Source organism: Rhincodon typus, chromosome 29, assembly GCF_021869965.1.
Source record: "Rhincodon typus isolate 14 chromosome 29, sRhiTyp1.1, whole genome shotgun sequence".
NCBI lineage: Eukaryota > Metazoa > Chordata > Chondrichthyes > Orectolobiformes > Rhincodontidae > Rhincodon > Rhincodon typus.
In genome coordinates, this window is record NC_063360.1 from 18,980,819 (window position 1) to 19,006,262 (window position 25,444).

The 25,444-nt window shown below is 38.9% G+C and overlaps 1 protein-coding gene across 1 annotated transcript in view; it reads left to right on the forward strand.

Annotated features, from left to right (window-relative positions):
• The window catches only part of LOC109931109 (protein unc-13 homolog A), a 342,784-nt gene that overhangs the window by 102,516 nt on the left and 214,824 nt on the right, over positions 1-25,444 (forward strand). The window contains exons 11-14 of the mRNA XM_048613913.1: positions 10,869-11,228; positions 12,622-12,715; positions 14,945-15,000; positions 21,396-21,483. Coding sequence (XP_048469870.1) covers positions 10,869-11,228; positions 12,622-12,715; positions 14,945-15,000; positions 21,396-21,483 — 598 coding nt within the window. The remainder of the gene's footprint in view (positions 1-10,868; positions 11,229-12,621; positions 12,716-14,944; positions 15,001-21,395; positions 21,484-25,444) is intronic.

Sequence of the window (25,444 nt, forward strand, 5' to 3'; positions counted from 1 at the left end):
CCCATTGCTGGACCCTAGAAGGATTTGGTGGCAAAAGGGAATGGAGTATAAAAGTAAGGAACCCTTGCTAAAACTAAATACGAGGCTTCAGTCAGCCCACATTTTGAAGACCAGACAGTTTTGATCCCCTTATGTAAAGAAAGATATATTGGCATTTGGGAGGTAGTCCAGAGAAGGTCAGTAGGTTGATTCTGGGCATGAAGGGATTTTCTTATGAAGAGAGGTTGAGTAGTTGGTTTTGTACTTGTTGGAGCTTAGAAGAATGCGAGGAGACCTAATTGAGAAAAAACTTTATTGATCCTTTGGGGAATTGAAGGGGTAGATGCAGAAAGGTTATTTTTCCTTGTGGAAGAGTCTAGGATGAGAGGGCATAATCTCAGTTAAGGGGTCACCCACTAAGAAAGGAGATGTGAATTTCTATTGGAGAATAGTGAATCTGTGAAATTCTTTGCTCTGGGCTGTCAAGACTGGGTCGTTAAGTATATGCAAGGCTGTGATATTTCCTTGATCATTAGGGAATGGAGGTTATTGGGAAAGTGGAGTTCTGGATGATCAGATCAGTCATTGTTATGACCCAGGATAACAAGCCAGACCAAATCAGACTCTTTAACACTGGATATCGCAACATAGTGAAATTAAATATTCACTGACCCTCAATTGCTTGATTTTTCCTAACCAGACTTTATGAATAACAGACATTAGACTCAAGTTTATAGCTTAAATAGAAATTAAGAATTTATTACTAATACTGTAATTTTAGCAGGTAAACAGCAAGGTAACCTAATTAATGCCTATGATTTAAAACCAGTGTTTTTTGATCATAGCCCCCACACACTCTGTCAGACTGACAGACCCAGTCAAGGGATAAATTAAAAAGAAAATAAGAATTGTAACTGGCCAGTTCACTTAAGTAGTTCAAACAATGGTTGCAAAACCTTCAAGTAATCCTTGGATAATGAGTTCTTCCCTGATATGTGGGAGTGTACGTCTTGCTTGAATTTGAAAGTCACTGGTCAATGCAAACAGCTTCCACAAACCACTGGAGACTTTTACCTGCATCTTCTCAACTCTCAAAATAATTCAATAATTGGAGGATAACTAGAAAGCAACTAAAATTCCATCCAGCAGCTTTGATGGCCACACTGCCTTCATCCCAAAACCCAGTTCAACAAGTTTCACCAATGGTTTTGCTTTCTCTTCCCCTCAACATCCTCTCAGACTAGTCAGCAGCAACATCCCTTTGATTGACTGTTTTAACATCCAAGCAGCTGCTAATCCTTGAGCGTAATACATCTCGAGTGCCAAAATGGCTGCAGAGTTCCGGGAACAATAATCAACCTGCAATTAACTTTCCAGGCCAGATCCCTTAAACAAGTATCAGTTTGTTTGTTCTTTTCATGTAAAAAAAAAAGCTGCTGCTCGAAGTCCAAAATTCAACTCTCAACTTCAGCTCACAGTTCCAAACCAAAAATGAGAAAACTAAAGTAAAGCCAGTGGTGGTCCTAACACCATGATCTCATTGAATGGTGGTTGATGGGTGTAATAGCCTATTTCTGCTCCTGTGGGTTGAATACTAGGTTTTTTTTTGGCCAAATCCAAGTTGTATCAAGCTTTTCCTAGGAATTTTGCCATGAGGCCTAGAACCGTTTCTTGCTGTATCCTACCAAACTCACTTCTTTAACCACCTACTGTGCCCCTATGGTTCATCATGTCTGATTCCAGCTCCATCCTACCATGCATATTTCCAGAATAACTTGTCTCTCAGTAATATCTGCTGAAAAACTGACATCCCTTGAGCACATGTCATTTTTAAAGGCTGCTGTGCATCCAGACAAGCATTGGTAATCTGCTCACCAGCAAAATAATGGCACAGCAACCCAAAGCCAAGCAGCCCACAACACATAGCCAGCATGGCTGTACCCTCTTGCACAAACAATCTCATTCTCTAACCCTAATCTATCTTTAACTGTCACACAACACGCTTTAACTGTCATAGCTAAATCCCATCTGAATGTCCTCTCAGTCAGCATGACCGTGTCCTCAATGCCACTGCAGACCCATAGCTTGTCATTGCCTAGGAGATGAACATCACATACATACCAGCAATTGGATAAATTCAAACAAGAGCTTTTCTTCACACAGAGAAAAAGGGAACACAAAACAAAACCGACAAAGATTGTGTTTTTGAGATAGTAGGAACTGCAGATGCTGGAGAATCTGAGATAACAAGGTGTAGAGCTGGATGAACACAGCAGGCCAAGCAGCATCAGAGGAGCAGGAAGGCTGATGTTCAGGCCTAGACCCTTCTTCAGAAAATGAAGAATTGTGTTTTTCCCTGATTTAATGCAAACCGGATTTCGGCATCATGACTAAGGACTATTTTTACACTTAACTCTCATCTGTTGGACCCAGGTTCTAAGTGGCTGTAGTACTTGACAGAGCTAAGCTCTGCCATCAACAAGGAAGTTTCCCCTTCACTAATAACCTCATACTTCTCAGAAGAAGACTGCTACTGTTCCATCAGTTCCTCAGCATCCAGCACATTGCCTTGCTGCCCACTCCAATTGTCCACAGCACAGCATGCCAGGATGATGCAGCATACTCTGCCAGCACCTCCAAGCAGCAGAACTGCATCGTCAGCAGTCCTATACTGTGTTCTATCCCAGCCCTAGTCGTCAAGTTATGGACAACTTTATGTCTGTGCTCCGCATCAGTCAGGGGGTTGTACAATGAACCTTGGTTGCAGTGGGTAGGATTATCTCCCAGTAACCAGTTTTGTAAGGCACTTGGATCCTCAAATACACCAGGTACATGGGAGCACTTCAGGATGTAGGAGTCATGACAGCACCAGGATAGTGGGCACGCACTTCCATGAAGTGGCAACAGTGATGACAAATCACCTGACTATTAATCAAACAGAGCTCCTCCCTGTTGATGAAATTCACAATGTATGAATAAAAACCGAAAAAACTGCGGATGCTGTAAATCAGGAACAAAAACAAAGTTGCTGAGAAAGCTCAGCAGGTCTGGCAGCATCTGTGAAGGAAAAAACAGAGTTAACGTTTCGGGTGAGGCGACCTGTTCTGAGGAAGGGTCACCGGACCTGAAACATTAACTCTGTTTTTTCCTTCACAGATGCTGCCAGACCTGCTGAGCTTTTCCAGTAACTTTGTTTTTGTTCAACAATGTATGATATGGACCTCTCAATGCTATCTATGAGCAGTTGATGACACTCTGCACCTGAGAAAGCTAATTGTGTTCCTGAATCCTACTGCCTAAGATGCGGCACTGACCTTTTCATTAAGAACAAAATGAACCAGTGTGACCTTGCACAAATGGCTGTCTCCCGATGCATTTGTGGGTTGATGATTGAATGATCCCACATAGGTCACCATTTTCACCTGGAAGGAACCAGTAGCTTGGACGTTCTTTCACAACTGCTGGGAGAGGATTACATCTTACCCCTGCAGCCCTCAGGTCCTGCTCCACAACCTGGCATAGTTATGTCAATGTCCTGGGACACTGTGTTGGCATTGCGCCATGTTCATCCTCAGGAAATGGAGTCAGGGTTGAAAAATTGATGAGCCTGACAAACAGCCTATCTGCATGTCTGTGCAAAAGAGCACATAACTGCAGCAGTACTGATTGCACTTCAGCCAGAGTCAAAAACTAACAGGCATGTCATGGTAAGACACAGCAAGGATGCTGCAAGCATATGTGCTGAGTGAGTGAGTGTTAAGAGAGCAATTCAAAAGTATTGAGATGCAGCCTGGTCCAGTCCTTGAGCTGTGTGTCTGCCCGTGCTCACAAAGTGTCCTTGCTGCTGTCTTTCTTTGCTAGTTGCTGATATGCCCTGTAATGTAAGTCTACAGATCAATCAGGTGATTTTCCATCAATTGGGGTTTTTTGAGTATTGTGAAAGGGCATGCAAGTTTAGATTTTTTGCCAGTAGAATCAAATTTATTTTCTGTTTCAGAAGCTCAAATTTTGTAACAGTGCTTGCCACTGACCTTGAAGTAAGCTAGCATCCCTTTAGAGTGGATTTCCCCATTTCTGACATTAGGTTTAAATCTGGCACCAAATAAAGCAATGTTCTGGTGTCTAGTGACAGAAGTATCATCAAGCAGTCAGCAGCCAATCATATTGTAGTGATGTGTCCTTTAGCGCAGACACACAAGCTGTTTGTTTTGCTCATCAATGGGGATCTGAGAGGAGGAGGAAACATCTTGCTGTATGCACACTGAGATGTCAATCTAACACACGCAACAAGTACCAGTTACCCATGCAATAACACACTGCAGGTTTTTTCAATTAAATAGCCATTCTGGAGACTGGTGGATGGTAGTCGACCATTCAGTCAAGGGATTTGGGGTGGTGGTGTGTGGTGGGGTTGCTGTCCGTCAAGGGGTCTTGGTACTGTTAACCATAGGAGCAGTCTGCACACAGTCCAGGAGTTTGGCCACTGTTAGATGTCTGCTTGTGATGCTCAGTCAGGGTCTCTGAGTACTGTCCAGGGAGTGGGCAACAGTCCGTTCTTAGTTTTCTCACCAACAGCAAACCAGGAGATAAATGCACTGACATCCTTCATTTTTAATTAAATTTTAGAAAGGCCAAAGTAAATGATGGTATGGTACATACACCTTACACTAAAGCAGAAACTGAACTTCCTTTATGTTTTTAAATATGTGAAGATGATACAAAACTTGGAAGCATTATGAACTATGAGGGTGGACGTAGTTTGCTGGATAAATAGAGGTGAAATTTAATGCAGAGAAGTGTGAGATGATTAGTTTTGTTAGGAACAGAGAGGAGAGACAATTTTGAATACAAGATTCAATCTAAAGCAAGTTCAGGAGCAGAGAGACCTGGGTGTATATGTGCATAAATTGTTGAGGGGGCTGGACAGTTGAGAGAACAGTTAATAAGGTATAAAGTATCAGAGGTTTTATTGGTAGAAACATAGTCTATAAAAGCAATGAAGTTGTATTCTTATGTAGAATGTTGGCTTTGCCCCAACTAGAGTACTGCACTCAGTTCTGGGGCACTACAGTTTAGGGAATATGTGAAGGCATTAGAGATGCATGAACTGAGTCCAAACTTTAGTCAGAGAAGGTCATGAGGAAATCTGATTGATTGAACTGGACAGATTAGATTGAACTGGACAGATTAGATAGAGACAATGTATGCAGGGTCAGTTATTTACGTGCTATTATTTTCTCTTACTGATCATATTGAGGAAAAAAAGTGGAAAGATCAAGAACAGAAGGGCACAGATTTAAGGTAATCGCAAAATAAGTAGTGTGACTTGGGAAAAGGTTTTTTCACACAGTGAATACCCGAATATGGTAGAGACAGGTTCAATCAAGATATTCCTGAGGGAATCAGTTAATTATCTGAGAAAATAGAATATGCAAGGTTATGGGGAGAAGACAGGGGAATTGCATCTACAGAAAGCTGACACAGACATATGTTGAATGGCCTCTTTCTGTGTATAACAATTCTATGATTCTGTATTTAAATGGGATCTTGTACTGCAATGAAGAAATCTGACATTGTACAAGTAGAAGATTACTTGTCCAGGCCAGAGAAATTTTTCAGTTGTAATTAGAAATTACAACTGGGTTTCTAAACAACATTTCTATTCATTTAACAAGATGTAATTTTTTTCAGGATTTTCACTGTGAGTGTGGTAACATAAAGGGGCAAGTTTTCTGCAAACTTTATGTGCGGTCAGAAGAGTACTGACCACCACAAGTGCCAGTGTAACCTGTTCATTTTAGAAACTGCAAAGTGTACAGTATTCTTTCTGTTGAATTTTGAATTTGGTAATTACTTGGATCATGCTTCTGGTCTATTTAAAATGCTTAAGTTTCATATCTTTTATTTTGTTTAAAGAAGCTTACAGTTTATATGTCCAATGTAGGGCATCACTAACAAAACAAAGCTTGCTGGAGAAACTCAGCAAGTTTGGCAGCATCTGTGGAGAGAAAACGGTGAACGTTTTGAGAATGTTCTGAAAAAGAGTCACTGGACCAAAACATTTGGTTTCTCTCAACAGATGCTGCCAGATCTTATGAGTTCAGATTCTCAGCATCTGCAAAGTAAAACATGACTAGTTTAGAGATAGTGGGAACTGCCGATGCTGGAGAATCTGAGATAACAAGGTGTAGAGCTGGATGAACACAGCAGGCCAAGCAGCATCATAGGAGCAGGAAAACTGACATTTCGGGTCTGGACCCTTCTTCAGAAATGGGGGAGGGGAAGGGGATTCTGAAATAAGTAGAGAGAGAAGGAGAGGCGGATGGAAGATGGATAAAGGAACAGATATGTGGAGAGGAGACAGACAGGTCAAAGAGGCAGGGATGGAGCCAGTAAAGGTGAGTGTAGGTGGGGAGTTAGGGTGGGGATAGGTCAGACCACGAAGGACAGACAGGTCAAGGAGGCGGGATGAGGCTGGTAGGTAGGAGATGGGGCTGGGGCTTGAGGTGGGAGGAGGGGATAGGTGGGAGGAAGGACAGGTTAGGGAGGCGGGGACGAGCTGGGCTGGTTTTGGGATGTGGTCGGGGAATGGAGATTTTGAAGCTCGTGAAGTCCACATTGATACCATTGGGCTGCAGATTTCCCAAGCGAAATATGAGGTGCTGTTCCTGCAACCTTCGGGTGGCATCGTTGTGGTACTGGAGGAGGCCCAGGATGGACATGTCGTCCAAGGAGTGGGAGAGGGAGTTGAAATGGTTCATGACTGGGAGGTGCAGTCGTTTGTCGCAAACTGAGCGTAGGTGTTCCGCAAAGCAGTCTCCAAGCCTCCGCTTAGTTTCCCTGATGTAGAGGAGGCCACATCGGGAACAGCGGATACAGTATACCGCATTAGCAGATGTGCAGGTGAACATCTGCTTGATATGGAAGGCCTTTTTCGGTCCTGGGATGGGGGTGAGGGGGAAGGTGTAGGGGCAGGTGTAGCACTTCCTGCGGTTGCAGGGAAAAGTGCCGGGGATGGTGGGGAGTGTGGAGTGGACAAGGGAGTCACGGAGAGATTCCATGTCCATCCTGGGCCGCCTCCAGTGCCACAACAATGCCACCCGAAGGTTGCAGGAACAGCACCTCATATTTCGCTTGGGAAACCTGCAGCCCAATGGTATCAATGTGGACTTCACAAGCTTCAAAATCTCCATTCCCCTGACCACATCCTAAAACCAGCCCAGCTCGTCCCCGCCTCCCTAACCTGTCCGTCCTTCCTCCCACCTATCCCCTCCTCCCCCCTCAATCCCCACCCCCTCCCTCTATTTATTTCCCTAATCCCGCCTCCTTGACCTGTCTGTCCTCCCTGGACTGACCTATTCCCACCCTAACTCCCCACCTACACTCACCTTTACTGGCTCCATTCCTGCCTTTTTGACCTGTCTGTCTCCTCTCCACCTATCTGCTCCTTTATCCATCTTCCATTCGCCTCCCCCTCTCTCTATTTATTTCAGAATCCCCTTCCCCTCCCCCATTTCTGAAGAGGGGTCCAGACCTGAAACGTCAGCTTTCCTGCTCCTCTGATGCTGCTTGGCCTGCTGTGTTCATCCAGCTCTACACCTTGTTATCTCATGACTAGTTTAGCAGTGTTTTAAAAATATCCAATATGCAAGTGACTAAACCATAATAAATTACGATTATAATCATACAGAACTTGAGTACAGCTGAAAAAAAACACGTCGAAGCTATTCATCCTTTCTGATGAGTATGTGATGTAATGTGAGAGATGTATTATATATATATTTTAATAATGTTTATTTTAGAGTTTTGATTTTTAACTCGTGACATTTGGGTTTTGCCTGCCTGCGAAAGGGTTTAATTACTAACTTGTAAGTATTTCTATAGCCAGGGTGATTTCTTTATTTAAAAACAAAACAGCCTGGGAGAGCTTGTTCTTGGAAGTTTAATGGAAATGTGTTTAAATTGGGAGAGTTTTTAAGAAGTGAATGTAGTAAACAGTTGTGCATTGGGCTTCAGGTAGAAGATTTTGAAATAGAGCTGTTGATGTTTCTTGGGGGAGGAAACAGTCATAAACATTTCAGTATTGCAGAGGTCTTAATTAAAGCCGGATATATAAAACAGTTGCCATAAAGAAGGAATTTAGAGTAGAACTGTTCAGAAATAGATGACTTCAGCGTAGAGTTGAGTTTTAGCAATCCAGACCAGAAATTTTTGATTGAAACACTGAAGAGATTATTTGAAATTTAGAAATTCAAAGCTCAGTTGATGAAGGCTCAATGAACAGGCTATCAGATTCTCAAGACTGAAAATTGAAGCTCCGTTAAATTGAGTCTTCTGAAAATGGTAGAGAAGGGAATTTTCACTGCTGAGTATTGTAAATGAGTGCTGTTGGGATTAATGGAACTGCATTTTACCATGTGTTTTGAAATCTTTAAATTTCAATGTAAATAGTTAGGTTTATTCTATTTTGATTTTCACTTTTTTTGTAAAATAATTGTTAAAACCAAATCTGCAGCATTGTGTGCTTGTGTTTCAGTGAAAGATCACCTTGTTAAAATAAAAAAGATGGTCTAACAATTCAGATTTCAATCTGAGATCTGACTTGTCTAGTAATAACATCGATTGGGATCATAAGTGCAAAATGAAATGCTTCAACACAATGTCTTTAATTTAATTTAGGATGAAATAGTTGTTAGGTTTTCTGTAAGAGCACAATGGTTCCTCAACACTTGTCCAGAAAGTCCTCTTTTGGTTCCCAATCTTCCGTAATGTGAGCCTAATATGGATTAGTGGTATGTCTATCCATCGGAAATGTAATCTGAAAAATTAAATTCATAGATCATTTTGTTTATTTTAATTAGAAATGGTTTTAAAAAGTATAGATACCTTATACTTGATAGTTGTGTTATATTTTTGGCCCTTTTTCCTTGTACGCCCATAATTTATCAGATTAGTTGAAGTCAGTTTCATAACATGTATGTTTATATGATTTAGACGTGGGCCCTCTTCTTTCTGTATCATAACCTGTACAGTACTATATCCTTTAAATTGGAAATTGCCTACTTGTTAACCACCTTAAGTTTATGCAACAGTGCTTATTGTGTATGTTCTATCTGAAGTTAGATCATCAGTACCAGCACTAGCTTAACATTTTTAAAATCTTTTTAAATCTTGCTATTCTGCTTCTGAAAAATAAATAAATACAGAGCTTTAGGGGCTTTACTACATATTTGGTTTACTTTTGTGTACATTCTGTTGTTTGGAATCTAGTCTAATTTACCTTTTTATCTTACTTCAAGCCGACTTCAGACTCATTATCTAAAATTAATTAGGAATATTTAAAAGCTTTATCTGAAGCATCCAATCTCTCCGAGTAGTTATTAGATTGTCCATCCAGTTCTTCAGTCCATTCACTGGCATCTGCTTTATAAAATGGTTTAACATAAAAGATACTTTGGAAGTTCTTCTGAACAATTTTTATACAGGTTTTAAAACTCACATTTTATAGCCTGAACCAAATGCTAATCTTTCAGCTAGTTTAGTAGACAATTAGCTTAAGACTTCCCAATGGCTGTCAGTTGAACTGTTTTGCAAATTGCCAGGCACTGATAATGCAAAAAACAAAAGCCCCTTTGAATTTATGATTAACACAGAATACTGTATACCTGAGTTAAATGTATTATGGAAGGTCTCACTACCATAAGCCTATAGGGATAAATAAGACAAATTTTCTTTAATTGCTCATCTTCTGGTCAGATATTATTGTACTGAATTTATGGATTAAACTCAGTTAAATAAATATGCAATAAATCAAGTATTTTCTAATGCCACAACAGGTTAGGCTTTTTAAACTAAAAATGTTGTAGCAGGATAAATGCAACACAACTTTTCTTTCTGTTAATTTCTAGCATTGATTTGGAAGAGTTTTTGTTATTTGTATTATTATAGTTTACATGTTTGTGATGTTCACTGTTATATTAAGTGAAACATTTAGTGTAATATTTAAATTATTTTATTAAAATGTGACTTCACTTGCTGTAACGTTGGAAAAATTCTTATTGAACACATTGTAATAAATTTACTCACTTTCTTAGAGCTTGAAATAAAATTTATAAAACTCTATTTCATTACCATAGTAGGGATATGAAAGGTGTTTTAATAAATATGCAATTGCACAGATTTTTAATCTAGATTGCCTGGGTTCTGTATACAAGATTGATAGGACTCCAGTATTAAAAACATGTATTCTTTACTTTGGCTTTATTATTGTCGTGAATCCTCAGACATATAGTGAATTTCAGTGGTTGTTAATACATGTGGTGAGAGGAGGAGGAAATTATCCTCTTCCACCATCTTTACAGAGTCAGTAAAATATAAAAGCTGTCAGTTTCCCGATGTGGTCCCTTACCTTCACAAAACATCAGGTGGATTCATTCCAGAGTTTTCATGGTACTAAGGGATTTGGTAATCTAGCTGATGTGCTTTGTTTCCCATATCCTAATGTTCCCAGTATTACTTAGTGGTGTTAAATCTGTGAACACTTGCTTGTTGTGGTTTATCAACATTAGGCAGTTGCACTACAGTCAATGTCAGTTTTTGCAGTGTTATCAGATTGTCCAAGTGTACATGTCTGCCCTTCAGTTCAAGCATCCAATAATGATTGCATTCAACCAAGAGCAGAGGAGATTATTTTTAAAAACCAGTTGTCTTTTGAATGTACGTTTTGTTTTATATGTCTGATCTATTCCTAATATACTTTAATCTTGTTGTTTTGATCTGTACAGAGCAAATACTGAATTAGAATTTATATTTTAAAAATGCAGTCTGGTATCATACCAAATTATTTTTCCATTTAAAATTAACAATTTAAATATCTTCATTTTTTGCAGTCCAACAGGTAGCAGCAGGTATGCTTCATCGGCAGAATTGAGCCAGGGCAGCTCCCAGCTCAGTGAGGATTTTGATCCAGATAATGAAAGCCTGCAATGCTCAGACATTGATGATGAACGCGATGGGGATTCTTATCACTCCTGCCACAGCTCAGTGAGCTGTCAGAAAGAATCCTTGGACTGGGACAAAGAAGATAATGAACCACTAGAGATTTATAGTGAACCTGATGAATTCCAGAAGGAGGAGGAGGAAATTTATGAGGAGAAACCTAAAGAGGAGGAAGAAGTCACTGTTCCAGTTGAAATCCCACCCGAAACTGAGATAGCTTCAGAGCAGGTTGAAGAAAAACCACTAGAAATGTAAGAATTCTAGGAGGTTTTAAGTATTATATATTTTAAAAATAGTTAACTTTTGGGGAATGACGTCCCAAAATGACACCCAAATAAAATCTCATTATAACAACATTTTTCTAAGCCAGCTGTGTATTGAGACTAAAATGTAGGCTGCCTCTGACATTTTGAAAGAGCCTGGCTATAAATCAGAGTCTTTTCCTCTATCCCCATAATCGTACCCAAGCTCCTTTTCAAGTATACATCAAATTCATTTTGTAAATTACTATTGAATATACTTGCATCACGCTTTCAAATAGTGCATCCTAGTAGGATTCAAAGTAAATTTGCAGTCAAGTAGGACTGACATTTAAGAAACAAATGTGGGATTGTTTTTCCTGCAACTTCATTCCTTCTACTGTATTCTCAAATTATAATCCTTAATATTGAGTTTCTCTACAGTCTCTCTCTCTCTTTCTCTCTGATATTTTTTTCTCACCTCTTTGAGCCATCCATTTTAACTTGCATTTTCTTCAGTTTGATGGCTCTTTCCCTACCTTGAAAGGTACACTCAACATGAAAGTGCAGTCTGAATGTTATTGGGGTTGTAGACATGCTATTGAATGTTATTGGATTGAAGCAGCATAAAAGTTTGCTAATCAAAGGAATTAGGGTACAGAAAATTAACCAGCTTTCCTGAGCATTTTTGGAAAGGGTGGGAAGACCGGGGGCACAATTATCCCATCAATGCAGATGGTGAGGAAGGTGCTAAGAAGGGTGAATAATTGAATTGACACTAGAGAGAGAGTTGCCTTCTAGCTGCCTTACCAGTTAAGTGCTGGATGAGTTGATCCATGGGCAATCATCTCAACTTTCCACTAATTAAGGCCCTTAAGTGCCTGTTTAAGGGTATCAAATCCTCACTGGCCCAATCGCCTGCCTTCCTACCAGATGAGAAGAGTGGCTAGTTTCCCAACTAGGAGAAACCAGTGCATCTTGCTTACTGGGTTGGGACTGAGGGTTGGAAAGAGTGTTGGGTCTCTTTTTGTCTCAGTCAAGGCAGGAAAAGTGATCAATTAGCAATCACCCCCATCCTTCCCTGTAATACCCTGACTGCCATCTCACTGCAGCCTGCACCTCGCAAGCCCCAAAATAAAAGCACTTCTCAATATTATGTGAGTGAGTTACTGGTGCTCGTTGAGTAACTTGCTTGCTAAAGTCAGTACACTACATTAAAGAAAAAAGAAAATTAGAAAGGACAGAAGAAGATTGTTGAGCAAAGTATCTAAAGATGCCTCTAACAATAAATAAATATAATTTCACAATATGGTTGTCTTGCTTAGTAGTATTAAATTTATGAGAAATTTTATTCTGTGAAAGAGTTATTTTAATTGGTTTTGCCATACCATTATAACCTTTTTAGTTACAGAAATGAGGAGGAAGAACATTCTAATATATCGAGGGCCAAAGCCAATTGGATCCGAGCTTTTAACAAAGTTCGCATGCAGATTCAAGAAGTAAGTCTGCTTTCCTTTTCATTGTGAGTGAGACAAACCTTACTTTTCTTTCTCAACATTTGAAAAATTGCTTCACGGAAAACAGTAACAGCAGACTATCAGAAATATGTTTTACTTACTGATGGGATATATATGGCTTGTAGAATGAAGTATTTAAAAATACATACATCTAACAAGAACAAATCTGTTGATTAACTTAAATGGATAACAAAAGATGGGAAAACAAATTGATTACTTGTAGCAAAATTAAATGGAATTGTTGTGGTAGCTTATTTTACAAAATATTCTAAGGAGCCTTGAGGTAAAAGTCAATGATCGTTTATTGAGCCAACGTTGGGAGATGCCCCCGAGAAAAGATTCCGAGGTAGCACTGTAACTCAATGAGGATTACCAGATATTTATACATTATAAATCATGTAGACAGAACATTACTCAAATCCTGAAGTGGTCTGTTTTACACAAACAGCTTGTTTCTTTCACATTCCAAAGACAAGACGCCTGTTACCACTGGTCTCACCACTACCTTTCTTCGCAGGTGCCATCCTATCTGCTCTCCAAAGCCTGTGCTTTGTTTCCATCCTTGACTAAACCCCATTCGTTGTCTATCTTGGTATGGTACAGGATCATCCTAACATTTCATTTCCAAATAAGGCTTCAGCGTTAATGCTGGTTCAGCCATGTTACATTTTCACTGAAACTATGTCTGCTGCATCAGCACCTGAGTGTGATTATACAGTTTAGCTTGTATTTTAACCTGACTAAGGTTTTGGCTTAAGTAAGTGAAAATGAATCTTAAATAACTTGTATGATTATTGCTTATGAAGTTAACTAAAGCTTCTCTACCTCATTCTAATCCCAACTGGAACTTAATATGGATTTACAGGTTAACTTGTCATACCCAAATTTCCCCTAACAATTTATTTATCTACAACTGCTTTTGTTTGTTTAGTGAGTAGTGGCCCAGTAATTTTTTTCAACTTTATTGTTACACTAACAGCTAGAGTTAAGTGAGGACCTGCTCTTTCCACTCCACCTATTCTACCAAATGTTGATAATTCATAACGTGGAGTTTTCTTTCTGAGCTGCATCACTTTGGAGAAAAAAGCAGAACCCAAATGCTTTTTGATGGGGATGCGGGGAGAACATTCATTAAGAGTTATTTTGAATGCCTCTTAGTGCCAATTTTAGAAAGGCATTCTCAGGCTGGGAATTTTTTTCCATACCAATACCATTTTGGATATATTTTTTGAAAACCAGAGGAAATACAGAGGTTCAGACTCTCGCCAATACACTGGAAATGGGCTGGAAGAGTTCAGTAATTTGCATATTGTGAAGATTTGTTTTCATTTATTATGCACTTTTTGGCTCTAATTCCCAACCTGGAAGTCAGCCTGATTGACTATCTAGTCTGGTTAGTTGCAACATCTTGGTTTTCAAAATTAAGAAATTGGAATTAGAGTAACATGCAACCAGTTTTATTCAATTTTACTGCTAGCTACTGCTAGCCCTTGATAATTTTTTGATTCAGAAAAATCATCATTGTATATACTGAGTTAATGCAGCTTACTGAGTTGCCAGTTTCAATCATGCAATCCATACAAAGTTAATAGACACTGAGCAAGTCTCCCTTCCTCACCCCATTCATGCCCAATACAAGATGGTCGATAAGTAGAATTGACTAAGAGAAAGTAATCTATCTGCAGCCAACCGACATTACTAAAGGAAGCTTAATTAATGCCTATTCAAAATTGGAATGGAGGGTTCAGTAACATTTATAAGCATTGTCTGTCTTTTTTTTGGAATGAATGGGATAGGATCTCCATGTTGTGATGGAAAGGGAAGGTTATGCTAAGATAATGACTTTGGCTGGAGTTGGTTGATTTACCCAACAGCTTCTTCTCATGATGGATATTTATTCCCATGTGTAAAATTAAGCTGTATATTCTAGGTGTCATGAGAAGTAAAAATGACTTGCTGTTGAACTCTTTTAAACAAGTGTTTTTTAATTCCCACATTGTTATGTGATTTTTTTTTTGTTTCGCTTTCACCATACAGGTAGCAAAACTCTATTAAAGTACTTCAGACAGTATTTATCAAAGTACATTGGGAAATTTAATTATTAGGAGTAAAGAAAGTGTTAAAATCAGTTCTACCATAAATATTGAGCTTTCTTACTGAAGAGTATGAAATATGTTGCATTTTTGCAAGTAAATTTTGTTTTTATCACAGGCACAACTTGGGGAAGGGGTTGGTGATCTTCCCAAACCTCTTTGGTTTAAAGGAGGGTAAGTAAAACTTCATCAGTTAGTGTGTCGCAGAAACTCCACAATAAGTAGATTAAATACATTAATATTAAAATACTTTCTAATTTGAATTTCTGTATCATGAAGTGTACTTTAGGGGTGGACATTTTTGTAATTCATGTAGTGTGCTGGTCTAATCCAGAGAGAGAATGTTTGTTTAGTTCTCAGGATGCAGATGTCTAAAGTGTCTTTCAGCTTTATAATATAATGTTCCACTTTAGAGTGTGCCACAAATACTTATTTGTTGATGCTACTTATAAGAATCACAAAACTGACAATTTGATACACAACCTTCAAGTTACACAGACTTTTTAAAATTTTTTTGGTGGCTTTTGGTAAGCAATTTTAAATTTGTAGGCTTTAGCAGATTTTCAACTTGTCACCCCTTAAAATGGAGGTAGTGGATCAGGCACCCATGACAGAATCTATCCAAATTTATTTTCCATTGACTCCAGTGAGAATGAAAATTAGACAGTTTTTATGCTGGAGGTTAGTATGCAAAGATAGTTTACATCTGGGAAGCAAGTCAAAGTTCTATCCAAGTTTTATTTTGATATGGGCGACTTTGTTTTTGGAGATATTGCAGAACTCAAGAAAATCTGAATAAAAGGAGAGAACTTATCATCACATTGAGAATGGCTTAATTTTCTTCAAGGTGGGAATCATTGCGTGAGTGCAGAGCAGTTTTTAAATTTATTCTTTAGCCTGTACTCATGTAACCTAATAAGGATGTTTTTGCAGTGCGTAAAATTTCTTTATTCATTCATGAGTTGAGGGCATAGCATTTATTGCCCATCCCTAACTGCCCAGAGGGCAGTTAAGAGTCAACCACATTGCTGTGGGTCTGGAGTCATATGTAGGTCAGACCAGGAAAGAATGGCAGTTTCCTTCCCTAAAGGACATTAGTGAACAAGATGGGTTTTCCTGACAATTGGCAATGGATTCATGGTCATCATTAGACTCTTAATTCCAGATATTTATTGAATTCAAATTCCACCATCTGCCATGGTGGGATTTGAACCCAGGACATTATCTGGGTCTCTGGATTAACAGTCCAGCGATAATACCAGTAGGCCATTGCCTCCCCGGCGATGAGAACTTGCCTACTTGGAGTTGGGAGAGCATTTAAATACATGGTCTATATTTTAATCCTTTTGAAATACGAGAATTCACCATTTTCTTCCCTGAGTTAAATGTGTCGGTCAGACTCTCAATATCTGTTTGTTCAATTTAATAATATGGTTCAACGGAACTGACCAGCCGGCATAACAGCATAATTTTGTCATTTTCCCGTTTCACAAGAAATTAATGAGCTGCTTATTCACCAGGTCACAGTGCAGCAAGGAATTTAAATGCACAGGCAATGATTAGTTCAAACACTTACAAAAATTACCCTGTTTTCAGAATTATTTATAACTGCTCCTTAATGGCAAATTAGAAACCTTTTAGGAAAGATCAGCTTGGGGAAGGGGAGCCTAGGTGTGGATGTGTACAGGTGTGGATGAGTACAAGTGTAATAGTGGATCAAGGCTCAATAAGCATTGAAGAATGCAAAGTTGGCCACCAAAGTATTATAAAAATGGATCTGATGTGTTATGTCCTTACAGAATAAAGGTGTTTTTTACCTTTGACTCCACTGTGACAGAACTTGTCATTTTCACAGCAAAATGACACAATGGTATTGGTTTGTGGAGCAGCACAATGAAGGCCTGGCAGTTTATAAAACAAATGATATTGACCTAAATGAACATGCCAACTGTGGAAGACTTGCCCTCTTATGAAATTGGGAGCATCACATGGACCACAGTCATGTCAAGCTCTTCCAATTTGAATGATCCCTTACCATGTACAGATTATACTTCAGCATGATGTAAGAATAAGTCTTCTTAACGTAATTTGTATACTATGTATGAAAAGCCATATACTGCTAGGATTAGAGCAGCCCCTGGACCATTGGGTGTCACTATATTTACTTCAGCATCAACCCATGTATTATCCTACCAGGACTTAGAATTATTAAAGGGTTAGAACGGAGTACTGGATATTACACAACACAGTAGTGAGAAGATTTAAAATGAGAAAGTGATAGAAGGACATAAGTTACTAAGCAGTATGTGGAAAAAGGAGGATGCATTTTCCTGACTCTGTTCAGTGACAGTAAGGATGGAGCTTGCTACTGACCTTGAAAATGTTTTCCTCAAAGATCAATTGATCACTGGAGGTGCAATTCAGTTTTCCCGGTATTACTTTATTCCGCTACCAGCTGTGGGAGATCTCCAGCAAAATGATGTCAACAGGTACAGCTGCTAATGACATTGAAAAATCTCAGATGTCAAACAAGGAAGTATCATAATAGGATTATTAGTGCCGTTTCTGCCACCTCCAGCATGATGCCACCACGAGACACATATTCCCTACTCCCTCATTAGCCTTCCAGAAGGACTGTTCCCTCAAGGACACTCCTCCTTCATTCCCAAAACCCTTCCCCTGCAACCATTTACTCCTCCCTCCTCAGTAAACAAAGGCTGAAACCCACCTTCCAGGTGCAGCAGTGCTTTCCTGGCACCTGACTTAATATAGTCTACTGCATTCACTGCTCGCAATGTGGTCTTGTCTACAGTGGGGCAATGAAGCGTAGACTGGGTGACTGCTTTACAGAACATCTATGTTCTGTCCGCAAAAAAGACCCTGAGCTTCCAGTTGCCTGCCACTTCAACACACCATCTTGTTCCCTGGCCAATATTTCTGTCTCAGGCTTGCTTCAATATTCCAGTATAGCTCAGCGCAAGCTGGAAGAACAGCACCTCATTTTCTGCTTGGGTCTGCAGCCTTCTGGACTTATCAAGTTCAACAATTTTAGAGCTTGAGGCACTTTCTCCCATATCCTTACCCCAAACCCCACACACTAGGCCTTGTTGTCACATGGTCTGCTATTATACAGTACCCATTGTTAGCTATTAATAGTCCCCATTAATAGCCATTCATTCTCTTAGGCTGACCGTTATCCACTCTCTTTTCTGACCAACTGTCATCTCTATCTTTGGGCTCTATCTCCACCTATCATTTACTTCCCCACTCTGTCTTCAGAAAAAAAAGACTTTCCTAGCTACCATCTGTTCTGCAGAAGGGTCATTAGACTCAATACATTAACTCAGATTTTCTCCACAGATGCTGCTAGACCTGCTAAGATTTTCCAGCATCCACAGTCCTTTTGGTTTGTCAGAAATTTACATGTTGGATTTTTCCTTAACTTTTTTATAATTATGCAGCAAGTAAAATAAAGATTAGGACATATGCATTTCAATAAGGTAGAAGCTGAAGTACCAGAATGGTAAAGAAAGTTTATTTTAAACATTTCGGAAGCTTGAGCATAAATCAGAGATTTTTCTTCCACTTCTAATCACTTATGGCATGTGGGCATCACTGGCTGAGTCAGTCTTTATTACTCATCCTTAGTTATACTTGTGAAGGTGGTGTTGAGCTAATTTGATACAAAACAAGTAAAAATTTGTCATTTGGCAGTACAAAACTCAAGTATTGCTTTAAAAAGACATGTTTTGTCAAAGCAGTCCATCTTATACTTGTCAATTTTCAAAAATACCAAATCAAAGGAAAAATCAGACTTTAGACTGTATGAAAGGAGAGTGCTAATTGTTTGGAAAGCGGGCTCTGATTGGATGTGGAATTGCAGTAGAGAATGTGCCGATTAATGAGGAATGACAGTTAACTCCTAGTCTTTGTTTAAATTTTAAACCAAGCAGGTTGACCTTGATTGGTCAAGGCATTGCCCCGAGAAATGAATCAGTGAGTGGCTGTCATTTGTGTAGACAGTTGAAACAGTTGCAACACATGTTCTCTCTATGTAAAGAACAAGGCTCTGTGTTTATTAATATATGTAGCTTCCAGTACATGGAAGTGTGCCATTGTGCGAACTTGACTGGCAATCCTAAATTGGTTATCAGCATAATTCTTTTGTACTTTCAAGATTATCTGGCAGATGTTGTGCAACTGCAGAGTCATAGCTAATATTAGACTGCAAATTTTGCAGTTGTGGCCTGGCTGGATAGGTGAGTACCTACAAACAGCCAAAGGGATATGCAATTTGGTATAATTCGGCAGTCTTTTGGAGGTATGGTCTACAAGCCTGGTGACACACAGGCCCTGCAATTCATATACCGTATTTCGTATTCCTTCGGTTAATGCCCTAACTAACCAGTGTCAATCTGTCTGGTTTAAAATTTAAACAAAGCATATTAGTTAACCATCAATCATCATTAATTTGCACATTCTCCATGTCAATGCTTCTGCCAATCAGAATCCACTTGCCAATCAATTAACACTCTCTTGCAGTATAATTGTTTTTTCCCTTAAATTGGTATTCTTGCAAATTCTCCTGATGAATGCAAGATGAAAAGCTTCTGCAAATGTCTTTTTCAGCCATATTCAATAAAGTATTAGCTTGTCAAGATTCTTTTATTCGGTAAGAACTATGACTTAGTATGTCACTTAGTGATGCCACATTCAACAAAATTTAATTTTTTTCAAGGGTCTTCATAGTGAGACTGATTGCATAAAATGTGAAGTTCATGTTTTCACCTGCAAAAAAAACTTGAACAGTGCAGTGTGTGGAGGAGTATGGAATCAATGGAAGTGATAGTTGGGTATTTGCATTTAACTTTAGTTGTGGATGCCAGAAGTCAGTGTCAGATTTAGAAGAATAATGATAATGGATGCTTACAGTTACACCGTCTTTGTAATAGCAAAATCTGGCTTGTATTTGGCTTTACTGCATCCAAGAAAATTCTGATTAAATAAATGTTGAGTATGATGGTGTGACTTGATGTAATCCTTTTGTTGATGTGAAAGATGTACAAACAATTCTTTGATGTGAAGTTCACTTTTGATTTATGTCTTGATGTTTGGTTGATTTTATCCTTTGGCAAAGTGTGTAGAAACTTTGAAGTGGGCTTCTTGTTAAATTTGTTTGCAAGCACATGGGCAAATGCACCCGATTAGCCGTAGTAGCTTTTGACTTCTCAGAGGACTGAAAGCAATAACACAGGTGACTCAAACCCAGAATCCTCACATTGCTGAAGGAACTTGGGAGTGGACAGGGTGGGGTAGCACTTAAATCTGGAATTACAAAGTTCTTTGATCAGGAATTCTCAACTTCTGATTCTTCATGATGGGGAAGAGTAATAATTGAGAAGCCCATCATAACCACTGTTACATAGAAGTGGGCACTAATCCATGTTGGTAAGCACTCAAGAAAGGTTCATCCAGGGTTTAAAGTTTACACATGTAGATATAATCTCAAATAAATCTTACACATAATAATTACCTTGTACAAGTTTTATATAAAAATATAAGCACTTCAAGCTGCCACCTGTGCTGCTTGCCTGGTTGCACTACCTAAATGAAGACAATATGACCTGTGGCTGATGAGGATCTAGTATGTGAACCAACTATTTCATATGAGCTTCAGTTATGGAAATCTTTGAAGAAGTTCACCAATTTTATCTTGGTTATTCATCTTATTAGCAGGGATCATTTTAAAGCAATTTGATTTTTTCACAGACAGAGTTTGGAGTGCAATATACTGGAAAAAGAAAAGCAGCCCCCCCGCCCCCCATTTCTATATTATAAAGCAGAAAAACACTGAAAATGAATTCAGGTTATGTATCAGCACCTGGATGGCATCTTCGAATTCAAACCAAAACTGACCAGTTTATGTTTATTTTTAAAAAATTATTATTTATGTGACCCTCAAAGATCAATGCGGAAATATGTTGCAAAATGAAACAACCATTAAAAATGTAACTTAACCAGTAAATGCCATTTTAAATTGAAGGAGTTTCAAAATGGCCTTTCCCCTTCATGAAAATTAAGATTTGTCTATTATTTATAATATGCCTCTTCAATACCTATAAAAATTATTCAACATATACTGGTATTTTCACTTTTTTACCTCAGTGAATACTTATGCACAATTAGTTGTATTGTATATGTTTATATTGTACCGGATTACTGTTGTTGAAGACTGTATTGGTCAGGCCTCAAGGAGTTCATTTCCCCTCCTGTATACTGGTACTTCACTTTACTATTGCTGTCTTTTCTAGGCCTGGCGGTGGTCTTTACAGTATTGACAGTATGCCAGATCTTCGAAAGAAAAAACCCAAAAATCTTGTTAGTGATTTGGTGAGACATCTCTTTTCTCCCACAGTGACCTTCCACTTTGCTCTGAGGCATCTGATGGTCATGGAGTTGTGCCTGTTGCCTTGCTTGCTAGTAATTCTCTGTTTCTTTTACTTTTACTTTTATGTATGTTTACTTTTGTTTTTTTTTTCTTTTGTCTTTTGTTTCACTTATAACTGTAGGGGAGCAGCGGTTAAATTTCTACGTAGCATTGACAGCATGCCTGACATTAAGCCTCGGCGTAAATCCCTCCCACTGGTCAGCGACCTGGTGAGAAAATCCTTGACTGCTATATTCAAGGGATGGCACTACAACATCAACATGCAGCTAGTTTTGTGCATAGTATTTACGGGCTTCTGGGTTCTGCACTAGGCTGAAAGACTTTGGTTTCTAAAATTTTGGTCCAGTTTTAATTGATGAATGATGTTTTGATTCTACAATTGCTTAATCTGGTCATGTGCATAAGATCTCCATTATAGATGATAAAACATAGCTAAATTCATCAATGTAAAAAAAGAATATATAAATAGCTCTCTTGCAATTGCAAAGACGCTGAATTTGTTTGAATCCACCTTCAGATTGGTTGAACGCAACGTAGGAGTTGTTTTAAGAAGTTCACACATCTTGCTTCCAAGACAAAAATTTCAACCAGAAACTAATTAGGTGATTACTGTTTGACAAATATAAAGCAGCAAATTAGAAACCAAAGTTCTTAAATATTGCAGCTGCAGCTTAGCTTCATTTTCTATTGTTTTTCTGATTATGTTTTTTTTCAAAGATATTTTGTCTTCTTTTCTGTTTGTGCTGCTTCTATCAGACCTTTTTATTGCCTGTCTGTTCAGTCCTGCAGTCTGGCCCCCGAAGCCCGTAATAGAGTTCTCTTTATGATGTTCGTGTAAAAGGTTTAAATAAGTTCAATGCTTGCATCACCAGGCTTCTAAAGTTCTAAACCTTGATCAAATATCTAGTAATGTTGAAAGAATATTGTATTAAATCTCTGCCAACTGAAGTTATTACAGGTCAGAGTTACAATAGAATTTTCATAGATGCAAAATGAAAAATTAATATTGGCTTATTTTAATATTCCAAACAACTTCATAAAGTTATTTGAAATGTAGGACTTGTTGTTAATTTAGTGTTTAAAGAATGCATGATCCCTTAAAACTGATCCAATAAACTTGAGTATTGGAAGCAGAGAGGAGAGAGTAGGTGATGATGCATTAAAGTTGTCTATTAAGCAACATTTGTACAAAAACACAAAAATATGAAGGATTTAATCTTTTTTAATTGCATATCTTCAGTTAATGTCTTGTTACTGGGCTCCCCTCAGTTCAATGTCTTTCGTTTGTCACAACAAAGTGTTTAATTTCTTTATACCCATCTCGAATTGATAATATAGTTCACTATTTTTGCTGTAAGCAAGGGCTAATAAACAGAGAAAGGGCAAAACTATTAACTGTCAATCCCAAGGAAAATAACAACATAACATGATCTGCTGCATTACACCCCCACCCACCCCTGCCCCTTAGATTTGCTGAACATGGAGGCAGATTAACTGAATTTGCAGAAGACAATCAGCCATTATGTTCAACAAACCAGCACTTGGAGCGTGCTGACTGTATACCAGAGACATTTGCAGTAACAGTATTTGGGAAAGCTATACCCAAACAAGAAAGTATCTTACAGTACTGTCATCTTCCAGAGTTGGGGACTAACATCCACTCAGGCTTATCAGTGAAAGTTAAAATGCAAATTGTATTAAGGTCAGAACAGCTTGATCAATCCAACACAATCTGGAGATACTACCAGGATGAGTCATTATACAGTTAATTTCACTGCTGTATTTATGACACAGCTAGAAAGTTTTGCAATATTTTTGCATGTATACTGTTCAATAATGTCATGCAGATGAACCTGGATAGGCATAATCATTTTCGTGAAAGCAAAATCTATTGCCTTTTTTGCAGTGTACCAAAACACCTGTCCTTTTGCCATTTGATGATGTAACCTGCTGATTATATGTGATGACATAAGATTATCAGGATGATAGAAAGCTAACTGAGAAATCTGAGATAGTAGTCATTTCACAAGTTTCAAAATCTCCCCTCTCCCTACCGCATCCCAAAACCAGTCCAGCTCGTCCCTGCCTCCCTAACCTGTCCTTCCTCCCACCTACCCCTCCTCCCACCTCAAGCCGCATCTCCATCTCCTACCGACTAACCTCATCCCGCCCCCTTGACCTGTCCGTCCTCCCTGGACTGACCTATCCCCTCCCTAACTCCCCACCTACACTCACCTTTACTGGCCCCATCCCCGCCTCTTCGACCTGTTTGTTTCCTCTCCACCTATCCTGTCCTCTATCCATCTTCTATCCGCCTCCCACTCTCTCCCTATTTATTTCAGAACCCCCTTCCCCTCCCCCTTTTCTGATGAAGGGTCTAGGCCCGAAATGTCAGCCTCTCTGCTCCTATGATGCTGCTTGGCCTGCTGTGTTCATCCAGCCCTGCACCTTGTTAACTGAGAAATCTATTCTGCTCAAGATTTCCTGCCATGGATATGGGCTGCCAAACAGCTGGTAGCAAAAAAAAGTATTTTTTTCTTAAAAGAAATAAATATTGATGTGAAGCCAAGGGTCTGGGGAAGTGGTAGGAAACAAGAACATGCCACAAATCCTGCGGGCCAGTATCAGCTGAGATTTCTCCTCATGAAAGATGCTAAAAATGTGCTTATTGCTTGATGTTGTCTTGGACAAGCCACTGATGGCTCAAATTGCTAAACGCAGGCCAAAAAAATAACAGGTAACTGTTATTGAACAAAGTGGCGAACCCCTCACCATAGCTTTAGTTAATGTTATTTGGATTATAACTTGCATTTTTTTGGGGCATCACTGTAAATTTAAAATCATAAATGATGCAGAGCCCTTAACCATATTTATACTCTGCACAGCATGAGTCCCCTTTTTTATTCACCACTTCTGTCTCTTCGTCCATGATCAGTGACTTGTCCTGTGCATGGTCCAGCTGTTCTCTATGGTTATTAAAATGGTACACCATATGGTTATTGTTTTGAATGATACAGCTTGCTGTTTTTAAGCATATCAGGTTGATCTTATGGGTCATTTTATCTTTCTGTAAGAAAGAAAGTAAATATTGTTAGCATTTCAGAATTTTTATGTTGCTGTAATCGTAATTGCTATATTTGCATGACAGAAGCACATTGACTTGTGCTAATGCATTATTACCGTCCATTAAATAGCTATTAGCAGTGCAAACATTTCATCACCAATGTACTGTATTCTGTAAATTGATTCCAAGGACCACCAATGATATAGCAAATACATACAATTAGCATAGCATGAACTGTGGAATGTAAACAAAGTCTTGGAGAAACTCAGTAGGTCTGCCAGCATGTGTGGAAAGAGAAATAGTTGAAGTTCAATGTGATTCATTTTCTTTTTTAGCGTTCTGGATTCAGTATTGAATTCAACAACTTAAGACCATGAACTCTGTCATTCTTTTTTTCTCCCACCTCCCCTCTCTGTGTCTGGTTTTCTTGGTTATCCTCTTAGCAGAGTTGAATTGTATTCTGCTATTAACACCTACCAGGACCTACCTTTCCTCTGCAAACGATTACCACTCCCTTTGCCTTTTGTTGTGACACCTGTCATCTCTAATGTACATTGCCTTTAACCCTCCCTTGACCTTCCTTTATGTTCCAGTTTCTCCTCCCTATCTTTTGTTTTATAGTACAAAAACACTTTTCCACCTTCTCTTCATTTCAGAAGAAGCTTTATTTAAAACCATTGTTAACTGTGTTTGTTTCTATACATATTGTCAGATCTCGAGTTTCTGCAGCATTTCCTGTTTTTCCTTCAGATTTCTAGTATCTGCAGTATTTTACTTTGTTTTTTGCATGAACACTTAGTGTTCGTATTCACAAAAACTTATTTTTATCAACTGGGCCATGAACTGTGGTGCACACTGTGACTAACTTTATAGTTCTGAAGTGAGAAGTTTGATGTTGCACAACCTATTTCTTGCCAGTTAAAGAGATAGCAAGGTGTAGAGCTGGATGAACACAGCAGGCCAAGCAGCATCAGAGGAGCAGGAAGGCTGACGTTTCGGACCTAGACCCTTCTTCAGAAAAAGGGTCTGAAGAAGGGTCTAGGCCCGAAACGTAAGCCGTCCTGCTCCTCTGATGCTGCTTGGCCTGCTGTGTTCATCCAGCTCTA